This window comes from Podarcis filfolensis, assembly GCF_964270895.1.
Source record: "Podarcis filfolensis genome assembly, chromosome: 1".
NCBI lineage: Eukaryota > Metazoa > Chordata > Lepidosauria > Squamata > Lacertidae > Podarcis > Podarcis filfolensis.
In genome coordinates this window covers 94,921,394-94,938,214 of record NC_139604.1, presented here as the reverse complement: position 1 = coordinate 94,938,214, position 16,821 = coordinate 94,921,394, and the positions used below count along the sequence as shown (strand labels likewise).

General features: G+C 42.0%; 2 protein-coding genes across 2 annotated transcripts in view; one reads left to right on the top strand and one right to left on the bottom strand.

The window, feature by feature from the left end:
- The window catches only part of EIF2AK4 (eukaryotic translation initiation factor 2 alpha kinase 4), a 46,462-nt gene extending 35,130 nt beyond the window's left edge, over nucleotides 1–11,332 (top strand). Inside the window, exons 26-39 of the mRNA XM_083609959.1 lie at nucleotides 663–779; nucleotides 2,422–2,487; nucleotides 3,373–3,543; nucleotides 4,048–4,182; nucleotides 4,265–4,372; nucleotides 5,264–5,392; nucleotides 6,201–6,287; nucleotides 6,493–6,605; nucleotides 7,506–7,564; nucleotides 8,080–8,177; nucleotides 9,545–9,610; nucleotides 9,903–9,947; nucleotides 10,330–10,448; nucleotides 11,037–11,332. Coding sequence (XP_083466085.1) covers nucleotides 663–779; nucleotides 2,422–2,487; nucleotides 3,373–3,543; nucleotides 4,048–4,182; nucleotides 4,265–4,372; nucleotides 5,264–5,392; nucleotides 6,201–6,287; nucleotides 6,493–6,605; nucleotides 7,506–7,564; nucleotides 8,080–8,177; nucleotides 9,545–9,610; nucleotides 9,903–9,947; nucleotides 10,330–10,448; nucleotides 11,037–11,094 — 1,371 coding nt within the window. The 3' untranslated portion in view covers nucleotides 11,095–11,332. The remainder of the gene's footprint in view (nucleotides 1–662; nucleotides 780–2,421; nucleotides 2,488–3,372; nucleotides 3,544–4,047; nucleotides 4,183–4,264; nucleotides 4,373–5,263; nucleotides 5,393–6,200; nucleotides 6,288–6,492; nucleotides 6,606–7,505; nucleotides 7,565–8,079; nucleotides 8,178–9,544; nucleotides 9,611–9,902; nucleotides 9,948–10,329; nucleotides 10,449–11,036) is intronic.
- A 1,540-nt stretch (nucleotides 11,333–12,872) lies between these two features.
- On the bottom strand, nucleotides 12,873–16,518 carry SRP14 (signal recognition particle 14). Its single transcript, XM_083621921.1, has 5 exons — nucleotides 16,362–16,518; nucleotides 15,750–15,822; nucleotides 14,192–14,304; nucleotides 13,468–13,500; nucleotides 12,873–13,259 (listed from the first exon to the last, which is right to left on the bottom strand). The coding sequence occupies exons 1-5, from the start codon at nucleotides 16,383–16,385 to the stop codon at nucleotides 13,170–13,172; spliced, it is 333 nt and encodes a 110-aa protein (XP_083478047.1). The 5' UTR covers nucleotides 16,386–16,518; the 3' UTR covers nucleotides 12,873–13,169.
- Nucleotides 16,519–16,821: the final 303 nt, after the last annotated feature.

Sequence of the window (16,821 nt, the reverse complement as noted above, 5' to 3'; positions counted from 1 at the left end):
CTGAACAGAGTTTTTGATGTTTTCTGACACACACTCTTCACACCACAATGCTATCTTCCAAGCTGTTTTCCAAACTACTCTATTTCAAAACCACTTTTTGCAGTGCCAGGGTAGAGCGAGAAGGCTTCTGTCACAGATGAATGAATCTAAGCCTGCTTAGACTCAGAGAACAAGTTTCATGGTTCATTGGATCCTGACCACTGTTTTCAAGTTGTACACAGCTAACATGGCTTAAGTGCAGTTTCAAACGAGTTCCTCCAAGTTTGAAGTACAGTTCTGTTCTGCTGTGCAAGACACAATGCTATATACAGTGGTACCTCGGGTTAAGTACTTAATTCGTTCTGGAGGTCCGTTCTTAACCTGAAACTGTTCTTAACCTGAAGCACCACTTTAGCTAATGGGGCCTCCTGCTGCCGCCGTGCCACCAGAGCACAATTTCTGTTCTTATCCTGAAGCAAAGTTCTTAACCCGAGGTACTATTTCTGGGTTAGCGGAGTCTGTAACCTGAAGCGTATGTAACCTGAAGCGTATGTAACCCGAGGTACCACTGTATTAAGAGATTGAATGATTAGTGAACTTGTTTTTGCTGACTTAAGGAAACTCAAATTTGGCTATCATTAAAAAGGTAATGGGCATAAACACCAAACTTTGCTCTTTCTTAGGAAAGAAACTATAGCATCTTCTTGAATCACACTGCCTTACTGAAAGCTATCCTTCTGCATTGTGGGATACCTGAAGATAAACTCAATCAAGTTTACATCATTCTCTATGATGCTGTGGTAAGTCATTTATGCGTTCAGTAACCACAAGACTACTTTACTGGTTGCAGACAAGCTGCATAAATCATTGCAGTAGGTTTTGAAGGAGTTGCCAGTGGGAAAAGGAAGAGTAGGCGTTCACCAGGATCACAGAGAAGAGGAAAAAACAATGGGTTCAAGTAGCAGGGAAGTAACGTTAAGGTGAACATTGGATCAAATGTCCCCAACTGCCTTTAGGCTGTGATGCACCAGCTCTGCTTGCCGTGATTCAGCAAAGGAGATTTGTACACACGTCTTGCTGGTTCAGGAACCCTGGAGATGGTGTGGATGCTTATTCTTCATACAGCATTGGTTCTCCTGTGGGCAGCATTTGTCCACAGCCACATTCTGGCACATGTTGCATGAAAAGGAGTCTCTTGCCAGTTAGAAATTTTAATGCTCATAGCGAGAGAACAAAGAATCCATTTCTAGGAATGAAGGTGCTCCCAATTAAGGGTTCCACCTGCTTCCCCCCTCGTCATCCACGTCACTTCTGCACCTTGCAATGCTGATCTCGCAACCACTTTGCTTTCTGTGCTGCCACCTTCTCTGCTCTCCTTGACCTTGGGCTGAGCAGATGGATGCTTTCCAGCAAAAGAGAGTCTGTTAACTCTCTCTCCCACTTCTCCTCCTCCTGTTCACCACCCACTTCTTCCCAACTTTTGTCTTCTGAACTATGTCCCTCTGCAAACCATCGTTCCAAATCTATACTGTCCCACTGCTCTTGGGAAGATTCGGGCTCCTGGTCAGGAGCAGCAGGAGGGGGAGACTCCCACCAATTCCTCCTCAGTGCAGCCTCCGCAGCACAGTCCCTGACACTAGCTCAGTATAGTCCACACTGACTGGCAGTGGCTTTCCAGGGTTTCAACCCTGATATTTCCAACCCTACCTGGAGATGCTGAGGCTTGAACCCTGGGGCCACCTGAATGCAAAGCAAATACCTCACCACTGAGATACAGTCCTTCACCCAAAGCATAACCAGAGCAGGACTTAAGATCAGTTCAGGTGCAACACCAAATTCCAGGATTTGCATTCAGACCTTCTTCCGAGGGCAGAGACAGAACTGTTGGGTTTCAGAGGGCAAGAAATGTTTAGTTGTGGTGTACCATTGGCGCAGTGGTAATACTTTCCTTTATGCTTGCCTCAAACCTCCTCAGAGACTTTTTTTTAACACACCCAAGCATTTGAATGTTGATGTATGTCTCTCACTCAGTGGATTATTTTTAACTGTTTCTTGTATTTTTTTATTTGCAAATACAACAAAATGTTCTGTCACAGTGATCATTTGTGGGAAATATGTACTTGGGGGATGTTTAGTGTGATCACTAGTTATAATTGATGTATGGTTTTTAATATTTCTTCCTTTTCTATGTAAGTTTCCTTGAGACCTTCCAATATAAGGAGACACGTAGATAAAGTTTAGTAATAATCTGCATATAAATGTTGAACATTTTATGGGTGACAGGACAGAAATTTAAATGTCACATTTATATTTTATTTCATAAAATTTAAGCACTGCTTGGTTTTAAAAAACACAAATTCTCTTTTAAGCCCCCCACCCCCCGCAAACTAGAAATAAGACAATATCAAACAGCTTGTATGTTGATCATTTATTTTGCTGCAGACTGAAAAATTAACTAAAAGAGAAGTAGAAGCCAAGTTCTGCAACATTTCTCTATCATCAAACAGTGTAAGTAATATAAAAAATGCCTTGGTTATGTGTGTGTGTTGTTTTTGATGTATAGATACATTTATACCCCACACTTGAGCCCTGAGAGATTCTCAAGAGTGGTTAAACATTAAAAGCAATATGTTCAGTTTTCTTTCATAGTACTGTGGAGGTTCAAGAGAGTATGCAAATACTTCCATGAGCATTTTACTTAACCTCTATTTTTATATTCTCCTTCTTCCCATTTATAACAGGCAGGGCATAGCTACTCTCTCCCAATACTGTCTTTTACATTGGTTGGCATTGATCCGCATGTATTTTATATTTAAGTTAGCTGAGATTTATCTATTGGAAACAGACAGTATTTAAACATACTGAAACCACTGGGAACTGTTGCCAATATGAAGATCACACCCATTTTTCTATCTAAATCGGGAAAGGGCACTAAAGTGCAAGCTCAGTGCTTGGAGGCAGCAGTGAGCTGGAAGTAGGCCAGTAAATTGGAAGCTGAATCATGAAAAGCAGATATGCTCCAGCATGGTCACTGGAAGCTCAGGAGTGCCTCTTTCCAGCTCAAGCTGATTCACCAGCTTTGGCTACTTTGGGGTGGAGATGACTTGTCCATTGTACTCTATGCTCTGGTAACTCCCAAAATAGGTTGTTGCAACACACTCTCGATGGCGCTGCCCTTGAAGATGATGCAGAAACTTCAACTGGTACAAAATGTTGGTTCAGGATACTGGCTGCGGCTCCATTTAGAACTCACATAGTCCCGGTTTAAAACAGCTGCTTTGTTTGCCAGTTTGTTTTGCTGATAGGGCTTTCTGCTCTTGTGCCTTTAGTTCCAACCAGCACGTAGCAATTCCTACATATGCGATTTATTTATACCCATCTCTTGCCTTTCAGCTTGCTCAGCTGTACAAATTCATTGAACAGAAAGGGGAGTTGCAAGATCTGATGCCATTGTTAAACACAATATTGAAGCAAAAGACGGGGGCCACCTCGCTGGTGAAACTAGGCATGAAAGAGCTTGAGGAAACAGTGGGTCTGCTAAAGAAACTTGGCATAAAAATTCAGGTTTGTAAGAGTTTTTTAAAAGCCAAAATAAATGGGTTAGAACAGTATTTCTTATGTGTCAGGCCACTGATGAATCGCAACAGATCTTCCGGATTTAATTGCCATAAAGAAAGCACCTACTGAAGCTAGTCACCTTAAGTGCGCAACATGTAAAAAAATTACAATATGTAGTATTGGGGGGCTTTTACTTTAAAGGGGGTGGGAGATCTGACCAGTTTACTTAGGTCATTAATTGAAAATGACCAGTCGTACACCAGTGCAGAGAATAAGCTTGAGACAGCTGGATAACAATAGCTCTTGCACACCCCACCCTGTGAAAAGCCAGGCAGGAGGGGATAGATACTGTTTAGGATCACTGCTGCCTTCCTTAGGGAATTTCAATTCTCATTTTAGTACCTGAAATAACTTTACATGCTTGTTAATTTGAACATTTGTACTATTTCTGCTTACTGCAGTTGCCTTAAGTCTAAGATGACAACATAAACTCAACATTTTATCTTGCAGGTATCCATAAATTTGGGGCTGGTTTATAAAATACAGCAACACAATGGAATTATTTTTCAGTTTATTGCATATATTAAACGCAGACACAGGATAGTTACTGACATTCTCGCTGCTGGGGGAAGATATGATCATTTGGTGAGTGCTTATAAATTTGTGCTTATAAGTTTAAGCTGTGATTGATACTTTTCTAGTATACCTCTGCTTTTTCTCTTCTCAGATTCCACAGTTCAGAGGCCCACAAGCAGTTGGTCCAGTTCCTTCAGCAGTTGGAGTCAGCATAGCTATAGACAGAATAAGCTCAGCAGTTTTGAGTATGGAAGAGCCTGTACGTTTGCATTCCGCTTCATTACATTTTTGAAATCATTTAAATGTAAACTCAGCAAAGAATAACAAAGCTGTAAAAGTGTTGATGTCTCTCAAACATTATCAATTACATGAAAATATAGCAAATAGTCTTAAGACTGGTAATGCTTGTTTCATTTAAGTTTTTCATTGCTGTAATTGGGGCCATGCAAATGGTGAGGGTGGAACTACCGTATTTTTCGCCCTATAGGACGCACCAGCCCATAGGACGCACCTACTTTTTTGGGGGGGAATAAAGGAACCCCCCCCCAGCCATGGCTTCAGCGCGCCCCACGCTCCGGGCAGCAGGCTGCTATCCGCAGCCTAGGGAGCCCTGCGGGAACCCCCACGGGCTCCCCAGGCTTGGTGATAGCTTCCTGAAGCCTGGAGAGCGAGAGGGGTCGGTGGGCACCGACCCCTCTCGCTCTCCAAGCTTCAGCGAAAGCCTGCATTCGCCCCATAGGACACACACAGATTTCCCCTTCATTTTTGGAGGGGGAAAAGTGCATCCTATAGGGCGAAAAATACGGTAATACCCGGATGCTTCCAACTGTGTAACGTAGAAATGCATGTAAACTTCTTCTTTTTTTTTTCTTTTTTTTGGAGGAGAAAACAGTTAACTCTCTGTTTCCAAAAAGTCTGTCGGCTTCTCCAAATTGTTGTTTGCCCCCAGCCTGTGCACCTTCCAAGATGTCCAAATAATTATGATTATTAACCAATAATATGGCCATTATTTAGCAGCTTGTACTGCTTTATCTCTATCAAAAGCAAAGTTCACTGCCATTCTGACTTAATTGTTTCAAAAACAGTGGTGGGGCAGTTCCTCAAGGATTCTGATCATTTGGTCCTCCCCCCCCCCTTCCTTTTCTTCCAGATTACAGTGAGCTCTTGCGACCTGTTAGTCGTTAGTGTTGGCCAAACGTCAATGGCAAGAGCTCTCAATATTGTTCAGAAGCTCTGGGCTGCAGGAATTGCAGCTGAAATCATGTACGACTGGTCCCAGGTAAATCGCCTAATATATTCATCATAGCATTCAATAACTTCCAGCTGCACAGCAGGAACCCCCCCCCCCCACCCTTGATTTGTTCTGGCCCCCTGGAACAGATTTGGGGATGGTTGAGGGAGCGACTCCTGTTGTGTAACTTGTTCCACCCGTACAAGGATTTACAGTGGTACCTCAGGTTACATACGCTTCAGGTTACATACTCTGCTAACCCAGAAATATTACCTCGGGTTAAGAACTTTGCTTCAGGATGAGAACAGAAATTGTGCGGTGGCGGCACTGCAGCAGGAGGCCCCATTAGCTAAAGTGGTGCTTCAGGTTAAGAACAGTTTCAGGTTAAGAACGGACCTCCAGAACGAATTAAGTACTTAACCTGAGGTACCACTGTAGTTGAATCCCACCCCTTGGGTCTCACTTTAAAATTGTTGAAAGCTTATAAAGCTCAACAACATATCTTGTATGAGCACTCCTCAAGTTTGCCCAAGCAGAGAAAACTTGATACTTTTGCCTGGTATGGATTATATTTATTACATTTAAAAAAATATTTCCATTCTTCCCTGAGAACTTAGAGGGGTGCAAAATTATCCCTCCTCCCCTCCCCGCCCTTATCCCCACGGCAACTCTGTGAAGTAGATCAAGCTGAATGAGAGTGACTGGCCCAAGCAAGCTTTGTGGGAAGGGAGGGATTTGAACCCTCAGTTCAAGTGCATCATTCTCAGCCACACTGCCTTTCTGTGTGTCTATCCAGAAAACATTCGGTGCTGTGAAATCTAATCTTTATTTTTTGTGTAATTTGTGATCGTTTCAGTCCCAGGAGGAACTGCAGGAATATTGCAGGTGTTCCGGGATCACCTACGTGGCCCTCGTTTCTGATAAAGAAGGAAATCATGTAAAGGTAAAAAGTGCCTGAGTTGCATCTTTCCCCTTCTGCTTTTCTTTGCCTGTTTTTCCTGCCCTGTTTCCTCACACTCCCAAATGTTGCGGCGCTCTTTTGCACAGCGTTGTCTGAGAGCCACTTCGCTGATGATGCTTAAATCTGGTCAGTGTCTGGATGGGAGTAATACAAAGGGGAATCAAACACCTGTTTTGCATTTTTGTAGGTGAAATCGTTTGAGAAGGAAAGGCAGACAGAGAAAAGGATTTTGGAATCTGATCTAGTAGATCATCTGGCTCAGAAACTGAGGACCAAATTCTGTGACGAAAGAAGCAACAGGTAGCTATAATGCATAGTAACTTGGGGAAATAAGACACTAATTGCAGTAGGAGTAGGAGTAAAATTTGTATGCCACTTTTCCATATAAATGTGTTCCAAGGTGGCTCACAACAGAACAAAAACGCAAATCAGTACACTGTTACAATAACAATCAAATGCAAAATCATTTCAAAACACAAGGCCACAAATACCACATTTTGATTATATGTGTTTGTTTGTTTGTTTGTTTTAGACAGTCACAGGCATAACCCTTCCAGCAGTGTTGTTAGGCTCTGGTGCAGCTCATTGAACAGCAGCCTTCCTTGTTGATTTTGCAAACAGCTCAGGATAAATAAGTGCATATTGTTTGGAGTAAAATACAGAAGTTGTCATGTGTTGAACAACATAACAATTTATCACATCACCTTTTGATTTATTACCTAAATTGGCGATCATGTGGAAGGGGCATCTGAACTGCCACTTCCAGAGCAATTCTGGCTCACATTAGCCAGGGCCATACTTTGGTCCCCCTCCAGTTCCTTAGTTTTTCAACCCTGCACGATTGGTTCCTCCCTCTATCCCAGGTGTTGCAAAGCTAGGCAGTCATCAGACATCTCTCATGAATCTAGAGATCCAGTGGATCAAAGACTGCCTGTCACCCCCTTGAATGCCCTATTTGGGGCCTTACCACCACCAAAAGAACTTCCAGTAGCAGATCTTCGTCTGCAGACCTATTCAGAGATGTAGTAGGAGACACCCCCCTCCACCAGTGAAGCTAGTTGCTCCTAACCCTTTCTAGCCAGCAAATCTGAGGAAGGATTGTTCCATTGTTCAAAATGTCTTACTTTTATGTAATGTTGAAGAAAGCAGTTCATAATAGCAAATGTTTTGAGCAACCTGCTTGCTCTGTTTTTGTTTTAGGGAAATTTCTGATAATCTGCCGGCACCAAATCTAAAAGGATCATTTTCTAATACTTCAGGTATGTACTTTATACATAGGTATATACTAACGGTTAGACTATATATTAATTTAGTAGTGTTCATTGCACAGATCATGTACGTTACAGCAGATGCTGCACATTAATTGTATATTGAACACAACTAGTTTTATATTTTAGCAAGTTCTTCTGTGGAAAATGCAGTTCTTTGGCACCTAAATTATATATATTTCAGGACCTACCCTGCTCTTTCAACTGCAATTTGTTTTCACTGATTTTAATATTGTATATATAAATTGTTGTAACCACCCTGGGACCTCTTGCTGAAGGGCAGATATGAAGTCTCATCTAAAAGTGAAACCTAGTTGTTTATGTGTGCATTCACACACACAACTATTCTTGTAGTTGCAAGAAACTACAATAGTTCAGTGCAGGCTAGCATTAAAAATGCTTTCAAGGACATAAAACATGAAGACTTGTTATATAGCTTTTTAGTCTCTTTTAAGTGTGCATGTGTAAGAGAGGTGTTTCTAACTAAATATTTTGAATCATCTTAGGTTTGTCTGAGCCACATGGAACTGTAGTGGTACCAAATGTCTGCATTGTACCATCAGAGAAGTTGTCTGCAAGTGCCAGGCGGCGCTATGAAGTTCAGGTATCATGAATGCAGCTCTCCTTTTAGTAGCTACATCACAATGTTTCCGAAGCAGTGAGGTCTCACCACAAACGTCGTATGTGTCAGGGACACAGAAAAGAAGATAGGAAGCTGACTTGCCCCAAATCAGACCTTCACAAGTCAGACAGGCTCAGTACTGCTTACACCAGGATATGACTTCCAAAAGTTGTTGAGACTCCAGTTCCCATAATTCTTGACAATCGACCATGCTCTGTGGGGCTGAGAGGAGCTGGAGTACAGCAACATCTGAAGGGGCAGAGGTTCCCCATCTCACGTCTACATTTACTAGCAGAGTCTCTCCAGTTTCAGACATGAACATTTCCCAGCCCTGCCTGGAGATGCCAGGGATTAAACCGAAGACCATCTGCATGGAAAGCAAGTGCACATGGCTGAAATTTGCCACATGAAACCTTGCCTGCCAGGCTGCTAGTTGTCTTAAAATGCCTAGCTTCAAACTAATACATAGCCCTTAAGCTTCATCATTTCAGCCGGCTTAAGCATACTGAACTCCATCTTGGATTGTGGTTTCTCTTCAGGGTTCTGTTGCTAAATAGGTTGCCAGCAAGGTGCTTCACGTTATTTCCCAACTTGCGAATGTGATTAAGAAGCAATACTGACAACTTAAGTCTGTTGAATCTTCTTTGCTTTTATATTGTTTTGAAGAATAAATACAGAGGCATGTGTGCATCAAAATATCCATGATTATGAGAGGCGTGCAATTCACATTGCCGCTCACCATCCTAGTGAATGGAGTTGTTTGGAAGGCTTTTTCAGGACAGAGCCAATAATATTTGCACACAAGGGGGAGCTGTTTTTATTTTAAGGATTTATACCCAGCCCTTTGAACACTTTAAACAATCTAATTTGTAGAATGCATTGTGTGGGTGGACGTGCAAGTGGATATGCAGTTAAACCCCCTGCACACCTGGCTGTTGGATGTTTGATATACATGTGGATTTTTATGTTGATGCTTCTGGAAAACACTGTAACATGTAGCACAGTTCAGTGAGAGAGACTTGGCTTGAGAGTACAGTGAACCCTCCAGATACAAGCTTAATTCGTTCCAAGGGTCTGTTCGCACCCCAAAAATTACATAAATATAGGCGTGCTTCTGCACACACACATGGCGCATTTGAGCGCTTCTGCGCATGCGCACGGTGAAACCAGGAAGTATAAAATTCCGGGTTTGCCATGGCTGTAACCCGAAGATTCTGTATCCAGAGGGATACGTAAGTAGAGGTACGACTGTATACAGTTCAACAGGATTGCTTGTTTTTGTTTTGATATGAAAAGGAATCATCAGCTTTGTCTGTATGTGCATCTTTAAAACCAAATGTAATTTCCAGGTACAAACCAAACTCCAGACCTGCATTGCTGCTCTGCAACAGAAAAGTGAAGTTGAAATTTTAGCAGTAAGTAACTTTGTTGTGGAAATTAAATGTATGCCACCTTGAGCTCCTTGGGAGAAAAAGATGAGATATAAATGCAATAAATAAATTTAGGGGAAAACAGAGGAACAAAGTGTTCAAGTTATTATTCCCATTTCCCCTTTCCAATTTAATTTTATTTCCAAGGCCATGCAGTCTTTAGAATTTCAAATTTAGATGAAAGATTTGAGAAGTTCAAAGTGGATTAACTCAAATGCAACTTGCTTTTCATACATATTCCAAACTTACATTGATTTAATTTTTGTTTTTCCTGCAGGTGGATCTGCCAAAGGAATCTATAATGCACTTTTTATCATTAGAGGTAAAAAAAAACTATGACTGTCTAGTTCTTAATGAAAGCCCATGCTAACTTAAATAGGCTTGAAATTCCCACTTGTCAGGTACAGCAAGGAAAGCAATATTTCCCTCTGTAGAATTTATGCCCACTTAGAGCCAAACATCTACAGAAAGGTTATGTATAACTGTCCCCACAACCCAATCTCCCCCTTTCCAAGTTTCCTGTCAAAACAGACCAGGACTTTTATATACACTACACTGCGGGAAGAGCTAATGACAACAATCAAGCTGACATTCTCAACACAGTGCACACTATCATACCAACATATTAGGTGCTCAGCGTATTGCACACCATTCCTACTCCACAATAAAATATTTGCCAGTTAATTACTATTTCCTCTTCTCAGTGTGATGCAGATGAACAAACCTTCTATTCAACTGTCAAACAGCTGATGTCACGATTGCCGAAACAAAGATACATTGAACTAATTTGCGATGAAATCCACAATATTAAAATGAAAAAAAGGTAAGCATACTTGTAAGCATGATTAAATGGCGTGGAATTCTCATATGGAAACCTACAAGTCATTTTGCAAATTTCATTAAGGGTCAGGCAATATGCCACACCGATAGGGATAGTCAGATAAAGGCTCATTCAGTTCACAGGGTCCTCTCCTATTCCTCCCTGCCACAGGACCAGAAAGAGGACTTCTGCAGTTTACTTGTGGCTTCAAAAAATCTCAGCTTACTGTTTTGTGTGAACCAGGAATCCTGGTTTACAACAAACAACAGTTGCTTGGCTTGTTAAACCATTGGGCTGTATCCCAACATTAGCATCAGGACTTCCTCTTCCCTTATACCCAACGCCAGTATGATGATTTGACAGGAAGGAAATAAAAGTGCAGCGTAGAACCTTCATCCATAAGAGTGGCTGCTGTATATGAACATAATTCATTCAATACCCTGTGGTCAGTATTTGAAGGAATAGAGTGTTTGTCAGCCAGTGAAATTAAGGTGTCTACTTTCTCTTGTAAGAGCGGATTATCCAAGCTATTGAATATTCTAAATGACTGGGAGTAATACTTTAAATGTTCTGCCTTTTTCTTTCTTGCAGAGTGCCTGTGCTTATCCTCTACACCTACAGAGATGACTATTACAAAATTATATTTTAGTACTGAATGTTCAAAGAGAATGAACTGGAATACTACTTGGAACCAATACATGCTTCCAATCACGCGAATGTGAAGAAATGTTTTGCGCACATTTCGTACAGGGACTGTGTCGGGACAACTTTTGAAGTATTAAGGATTTAGCTCCTGTGCCATACTTCCTTTACCTCCTTTAAAGCTGTAAATCTTTCCAGAATGTATTGTACAGTAGCCTTTTTTTTTATAAAGTCCTGTTTGATTATCTTGCTGTACTGCTGTCATTGTATCAAGCAAAGCAGTGGGTGGAAGATTCAACTAGTGACTTAAACAAGAGTTTTAGTATCCATAGCACCAAGCCCTAGAATCTCAACAACCCCCCTTCCTTGTCTGAAGGAGTCTTCTCATTCATCACGAGCACATGGCTGCAATCTATAGTGGCAGAAAACCCTCCCCCTTATTAGGATCTAAATTGCTTTCTACTTGCCACTACTGCTGGCCCTGAACTTGAAGGGTGAAGAGAGTGGCCCTCAATTACTGCAGAGAGCAAGCAGCAGAGGCCACAAGTTCCAATTTTGCCAAAAATTTCCTATACAGCCCAGTAAGGAACCTGCCCTCTAAGCACTGTCTATCTCATTCTGTTGGCAAAAATCCGCTACTGTAAATGGGAGTATTCATTGGGGATAGATCAGGGCTAACAAGGTAACATTTAGAGTATCCCTATGAGGTTGGCCATGAGGTTTGGAATCCAACATCTGGAGGACTGCCGGTTAGCTGCCCAATTGACACCATAAGGACTGCTAAGCAATCTAGATCTAGCTTGCTGAGAGAAGAGTCATACTAACAACTGTGACCCAAGTTCATCCATTTTAAATCCAGCAGTCTCAAATACAATGTAGGTTTCCTATTGTGTTTCCTGTACACATCCAACCTATGTGTAAGTACAATTAGAAACCCGTAATACTGACTGTAATGGAATGTACTTTATACAAGGATAGTTCAGTACAGCCTCTCTTGCAATAGGTACATGTTCTTAAGAATGACTCCTGCTAATAGTTTCATCTAATTGAAGGAAGAAAGTTTTACTGTTCCTTAACCGCTCCAGCGGGAAGGTAAACGGCGTTTCCGTGCACTGCTCTGGTTCGCCAGAAGTGGCTTAGTCATGCTGGCCACATGACCCGGAAGCTGTACGCCGGCTCCCTCGGCCAATAAAGCGAGATGAGTGCTGCAACCCCAGAGTCGGTCACAACTGGATCTAATGGTCAGGGGTCCCTTTACCTTTAAGTCATTTATGCATCTTAAATTTGGATTCATTGTTCTTCAAGAAGCTAGCAGCACTGGCTATAGTTAATATTCTACCATTATTACCTGAAGATCATTCCAGCAATGCACAATCTAAATCTTACTTGCCACACCACAATTAAGCAACAAAATAAATTTAACTTAATTGCCTTGCACCATGCTGCACAGGAGTTCTGTCAATGCAAAAGTATCTGTCACTGCAGTACAAATACTGAAAAAGGATGTTAAACACAAGCATACTAAAAGTGATTTAGAACAGGAGTCATAAACTATTTAAAGTCAAGTTTTCAATGCAGATTGCAGCACAATTTCTTGTCAAATTCTTGTGGCTCACAAAGGTGTTGACCTCCAACTTAACTCCAATCATAAAAAAACCTTGAAGCTGTTAATAAGAGAAACACCAAAGCAAATTTTTATCTAGTTTCATTTCTATTGCAACTTTTGTTGTACACTAGGCCTCATTTGATCAGTCTTAAAGACAGACAGAAAGTTTCAGTATAAGATGATTTCAAATATTAATCCTTTATTTTTGTACTATTTCACCCAAAAGATGGGTTCTCCCCAACAACCAACCACTCAGCCCAACACCTCAGAGCAGATACAAAATCCAACAGCATCTACAATATATGTATTGTGGTTCTATCCCACATATCACAATCCAAAGAGTGTTTTCAATTTAAGATGTCTAGATTCTGGCTATCCACCAGAAGTAAGGTCAAAAGTTAAGTAACAACATAAAGAAAAAACTGTTTACATGCTAGAATTCAGATCCACTGTAGGGGTAGAAACATTCTGTATTGTCACTGTGTTGCTTTGCTTTTCTTATTTTTGCTTTTCTTGTCTTTTTTCTTTAAACCGTCCATGTTAGCTCTGAGCAAATTTGAATAAGCCTGCAACCAAAACAATCAAAACATTTCAGAGAATGCATTCAAATTCCATAGAAGGATTACAAACAGTAGCAATTCATTTGCAGAATTAAAATATTGTAGTTAGAAGTGCCCATCTTTCTCAGAGTGCCGCACTTCATTTATTGATTTTGTAATTTGAAGTTAATCCATAAAATGTTCTGAAATGGAAGTGAATCCGGTATACACTTACCATCTGGAATTTGTTGACTTCCTTTGAACTCACCTATAAAAAAATTAGTCATATGTTATTTTAAAAATTACAAGATATAATGTCAACAACCTCTTCAAGAACTAGTCCCAGTGACCACCGCTTTCAGCTGAATAAATCAAATTATAGTCTAATAAGGGTTAGAGCAACTTTGTGGTTTAATGCCATGAATTGAGCTTTGGGGAAACGGGGACAATTGCTTCTCAAAGAGCTTCAGATAGCAACTTGAAAGGTTATGGAACTGAAAAAAAGACTTCCCAAATGAATTTTTAAAGCAAGTCTCAAATTTTAAACTGCCATTGGCTAAATTCTCTCTTTTTGATGATTATATATGCAGTGCCTTGGAAAGAATTGCACTAATCAATGTTGCAAGCAAATGGCATTCCTATTTATTGTGTTTTGCTGCTGTTCTTTTGTTTCCAGGTAACCTAGCAACAAAGGACTCTACCAACTGCTAATTTTGTGACCCTCCTTGCCAATGGAATTAAGATTTTTAGGAACTGCACTTTAATCCTTATGACAGTGGAACCATATAGTCTCAAGGATGAACATACTGAATCTACATATAAACACTTAAAATAAGGTTGATTAAACAAAATTAATTTGTGACAATTGGCAAGTAATTTCTTGCCCACACTAAAAAGAAATTTCCATTTATCTTCAGTCATGTTAGGACCCAACTGAGTGAAGCCTACCTAGTACCTACCACTGTGCTTATCTTTTTCTTCCCATCTGTTGCTCTAAGAAGACATTTGTTGTCTACAGGTTCAAAGCCCTCAATATGGCCCTTTCGTGGGATGGGTCTTGTCCGACCATCATCTATATTAAACAGAAGCATTAAACATGTATACATATACAACATCCAATGGTGGCAAAAGAACGCTGAAATGCAGGTTTGTACTTTTACAGCTTTGAAGTTTGTGTCGAAGATTAGGAGAATTCTGAATGTGGAAGCTGAGAAACAATAGCGTTGCTATGTTTAAATTGGACACAAACGTGTTTGTGGTTTTTTAAAGTGTACAATGGCTACGGTTAGATGCAAACAAACAGTCATCTCATCCCCCAATCCCACTATGAGTCCCTCAAATATCTGGCTTAAAAGCAAACACTGAGGAATAAGGGAAGGTATGGCCAACCTAGCCTAGTTTTTAATGATTCAGGCATGGAGTGGAGGGTAGGAATCAGCTCAGAAGTGGCAGCAACGGACTGCTCAAAAAGATCGCTACTGCCACATTAATTCTTCCAACGACTCCACAGCAACCCCTTAGTTCTTTCTTGGGTACCTCCCCCCCAATATGGTTGCTCAGACCAGAATGGTTTTTTTTCCTAAAAGTCTTTAAAGATTTTATTTGGCTTTGCTTTGGGGCTCCAATGTGCAAACAGCTGCGAGTTGAGGTTTTGTATTTACAGTGGTACCTTGGGTTACATACGCTTCAGGTTACAGACTCCACTAACCCAGAAATATTACCTCAGGTTAAGAACTTTACTTCAGGATGAGAACAGAAATCATGCTCCGGCGGCGTGGCGGCGGTGGGAGGCCCCATTAGCTAAAGTGGTGCTTCAGGTGAAGAACAGTTTCAGGTTAAGAACGGACCTCCAGAATGAATTAAGTTCTTAACCCGAGGTACCACTGTACTGTGCTAAAAGAGGATCTCACCAATTTTATAGCCCCGTCTACTGTTCTCTGCTCCTAACTCTGGGATGGAGCAGGCTATAGAGTAAAAGTGTGGTTGCTTCTTTGTAGACTTGGCTGGCAGAGACCTGCACTTAGGGTGGGAGCTCTACCGTAGTGGATGCCCAAACTACAGGGCACTTCTGCAGGCACTTTTCCTGCTGAGGGCATTCTACAAAAGCTCAGAACAGGTTGTTCTGGATAGGGCACTGGAGACTTTGAATCTATGTTAGGGACCTGATCAGCTGTGCCACCTGCTCCCTCCCTTCTGAGTTGGCAGGACGTAGGATGTGACAGTGTACTCACTGCTCTGCACCTCCCAGTCCCGCATTTAGAATTTCCTCAATCTAGCAAAAATAAAGCATGTATTAAAGAAGCTGAGAGCTACAGATAAGGGTTTTCTCTGACTAACCACACATTTTTCAGTTCTCATACATGCCCATTTCAGCATTACTTCATTTATGCTAACAACTGCAGTACAAACTGGCTCACGTCATGACGCTTTTTTTTTTTTTTTAGGGGCGATATTGAAAAACAAAGTACTGGCATATCCACCATGCACAACTGCTGAAATAGTTAACATAATACTTACATTTCTTTAGCGTGATATAGACGCTGCCTGTGCTCCTACATTTTTGAAACAATCTTGTAAGCTCCGTCAGAAACTGCAAACGAGAAACCCGTTTTCTGATTAAGAACAATCGCGGATGAATGACGTTTATGGAATTCTTAACACAATCAAGAGCTGGGAAACAACCCTTGTTTTCTTTATTTCCTTATTGCAGTTTCCAGTGATGCCATCCTAATGCAATGCCTGAATTTTTGGGTCTCTATCCCCACCTTCACAAAGCAGCAATTTATCAGGGCTGATAAATCCCTCCCCCCCCCAGCCCCCAAAAGGTGGGAATCCTGGCTGGTCTTCGTTTAAGAAACCAGGGGCGATACGCCTGAGAAATGAATGGATCTTGCTTTAACTAAGCGAGGGTAACGCAACTCGGGGGTTCATTAAAGCGAGCCAGGATCTCTGCACCGGAATCCTCACGAGAGGCACTGCCACGTTCAGGAACTGCCATGCCGCCCCCCGTCCCCCCTGAGGCGGCCAAGCACAGAAAACGGGTGGGTGGACCCGCCCCGGCTCTGCCTACCCGGCCCGCGACCCCCAACTCAGGGCCAAGGGACCCAGGAAAACGCGAGGCCGCGGCACCTGCTCGCTCTCCAGCAGCACCATAGCCGGCTCCTTTGCTCGCTCGCTCGGCGCCTGCAAGAGCCCCGTCACAATTCCGCGGAGCGAAGGAGCGGCCCGGAAACGGAAGTGCTTCTCGCCGCCACGGAGGACGCAGCGCTCGGTGCGGCTAGAGGGGAAACCCCGCCCCACTATCTGGCTCGCTGCTGCCCCCGCTCGGCTGCAAGCGGTACTGCTCCGCCGTCCCCTGGATTTATCTCCGGAGGAGCAAGCAGGGGTTTCAAACGGAGCGACCCGCGAACCTGTCAATTATAGGCTCGGTAAGGGAGGGTGAGGGCCGGATTTAGGTTTGATGAGGCCCTAAGCTACTGAAGGTAATGGGGCCCTTTATATGTCCAGCTGTCCTTTGTCAACAACAAATTTTCGCTGTTTTTTGTTTTGAATATATGCTATATGGTAATTTATGAACCTAATAGGTATC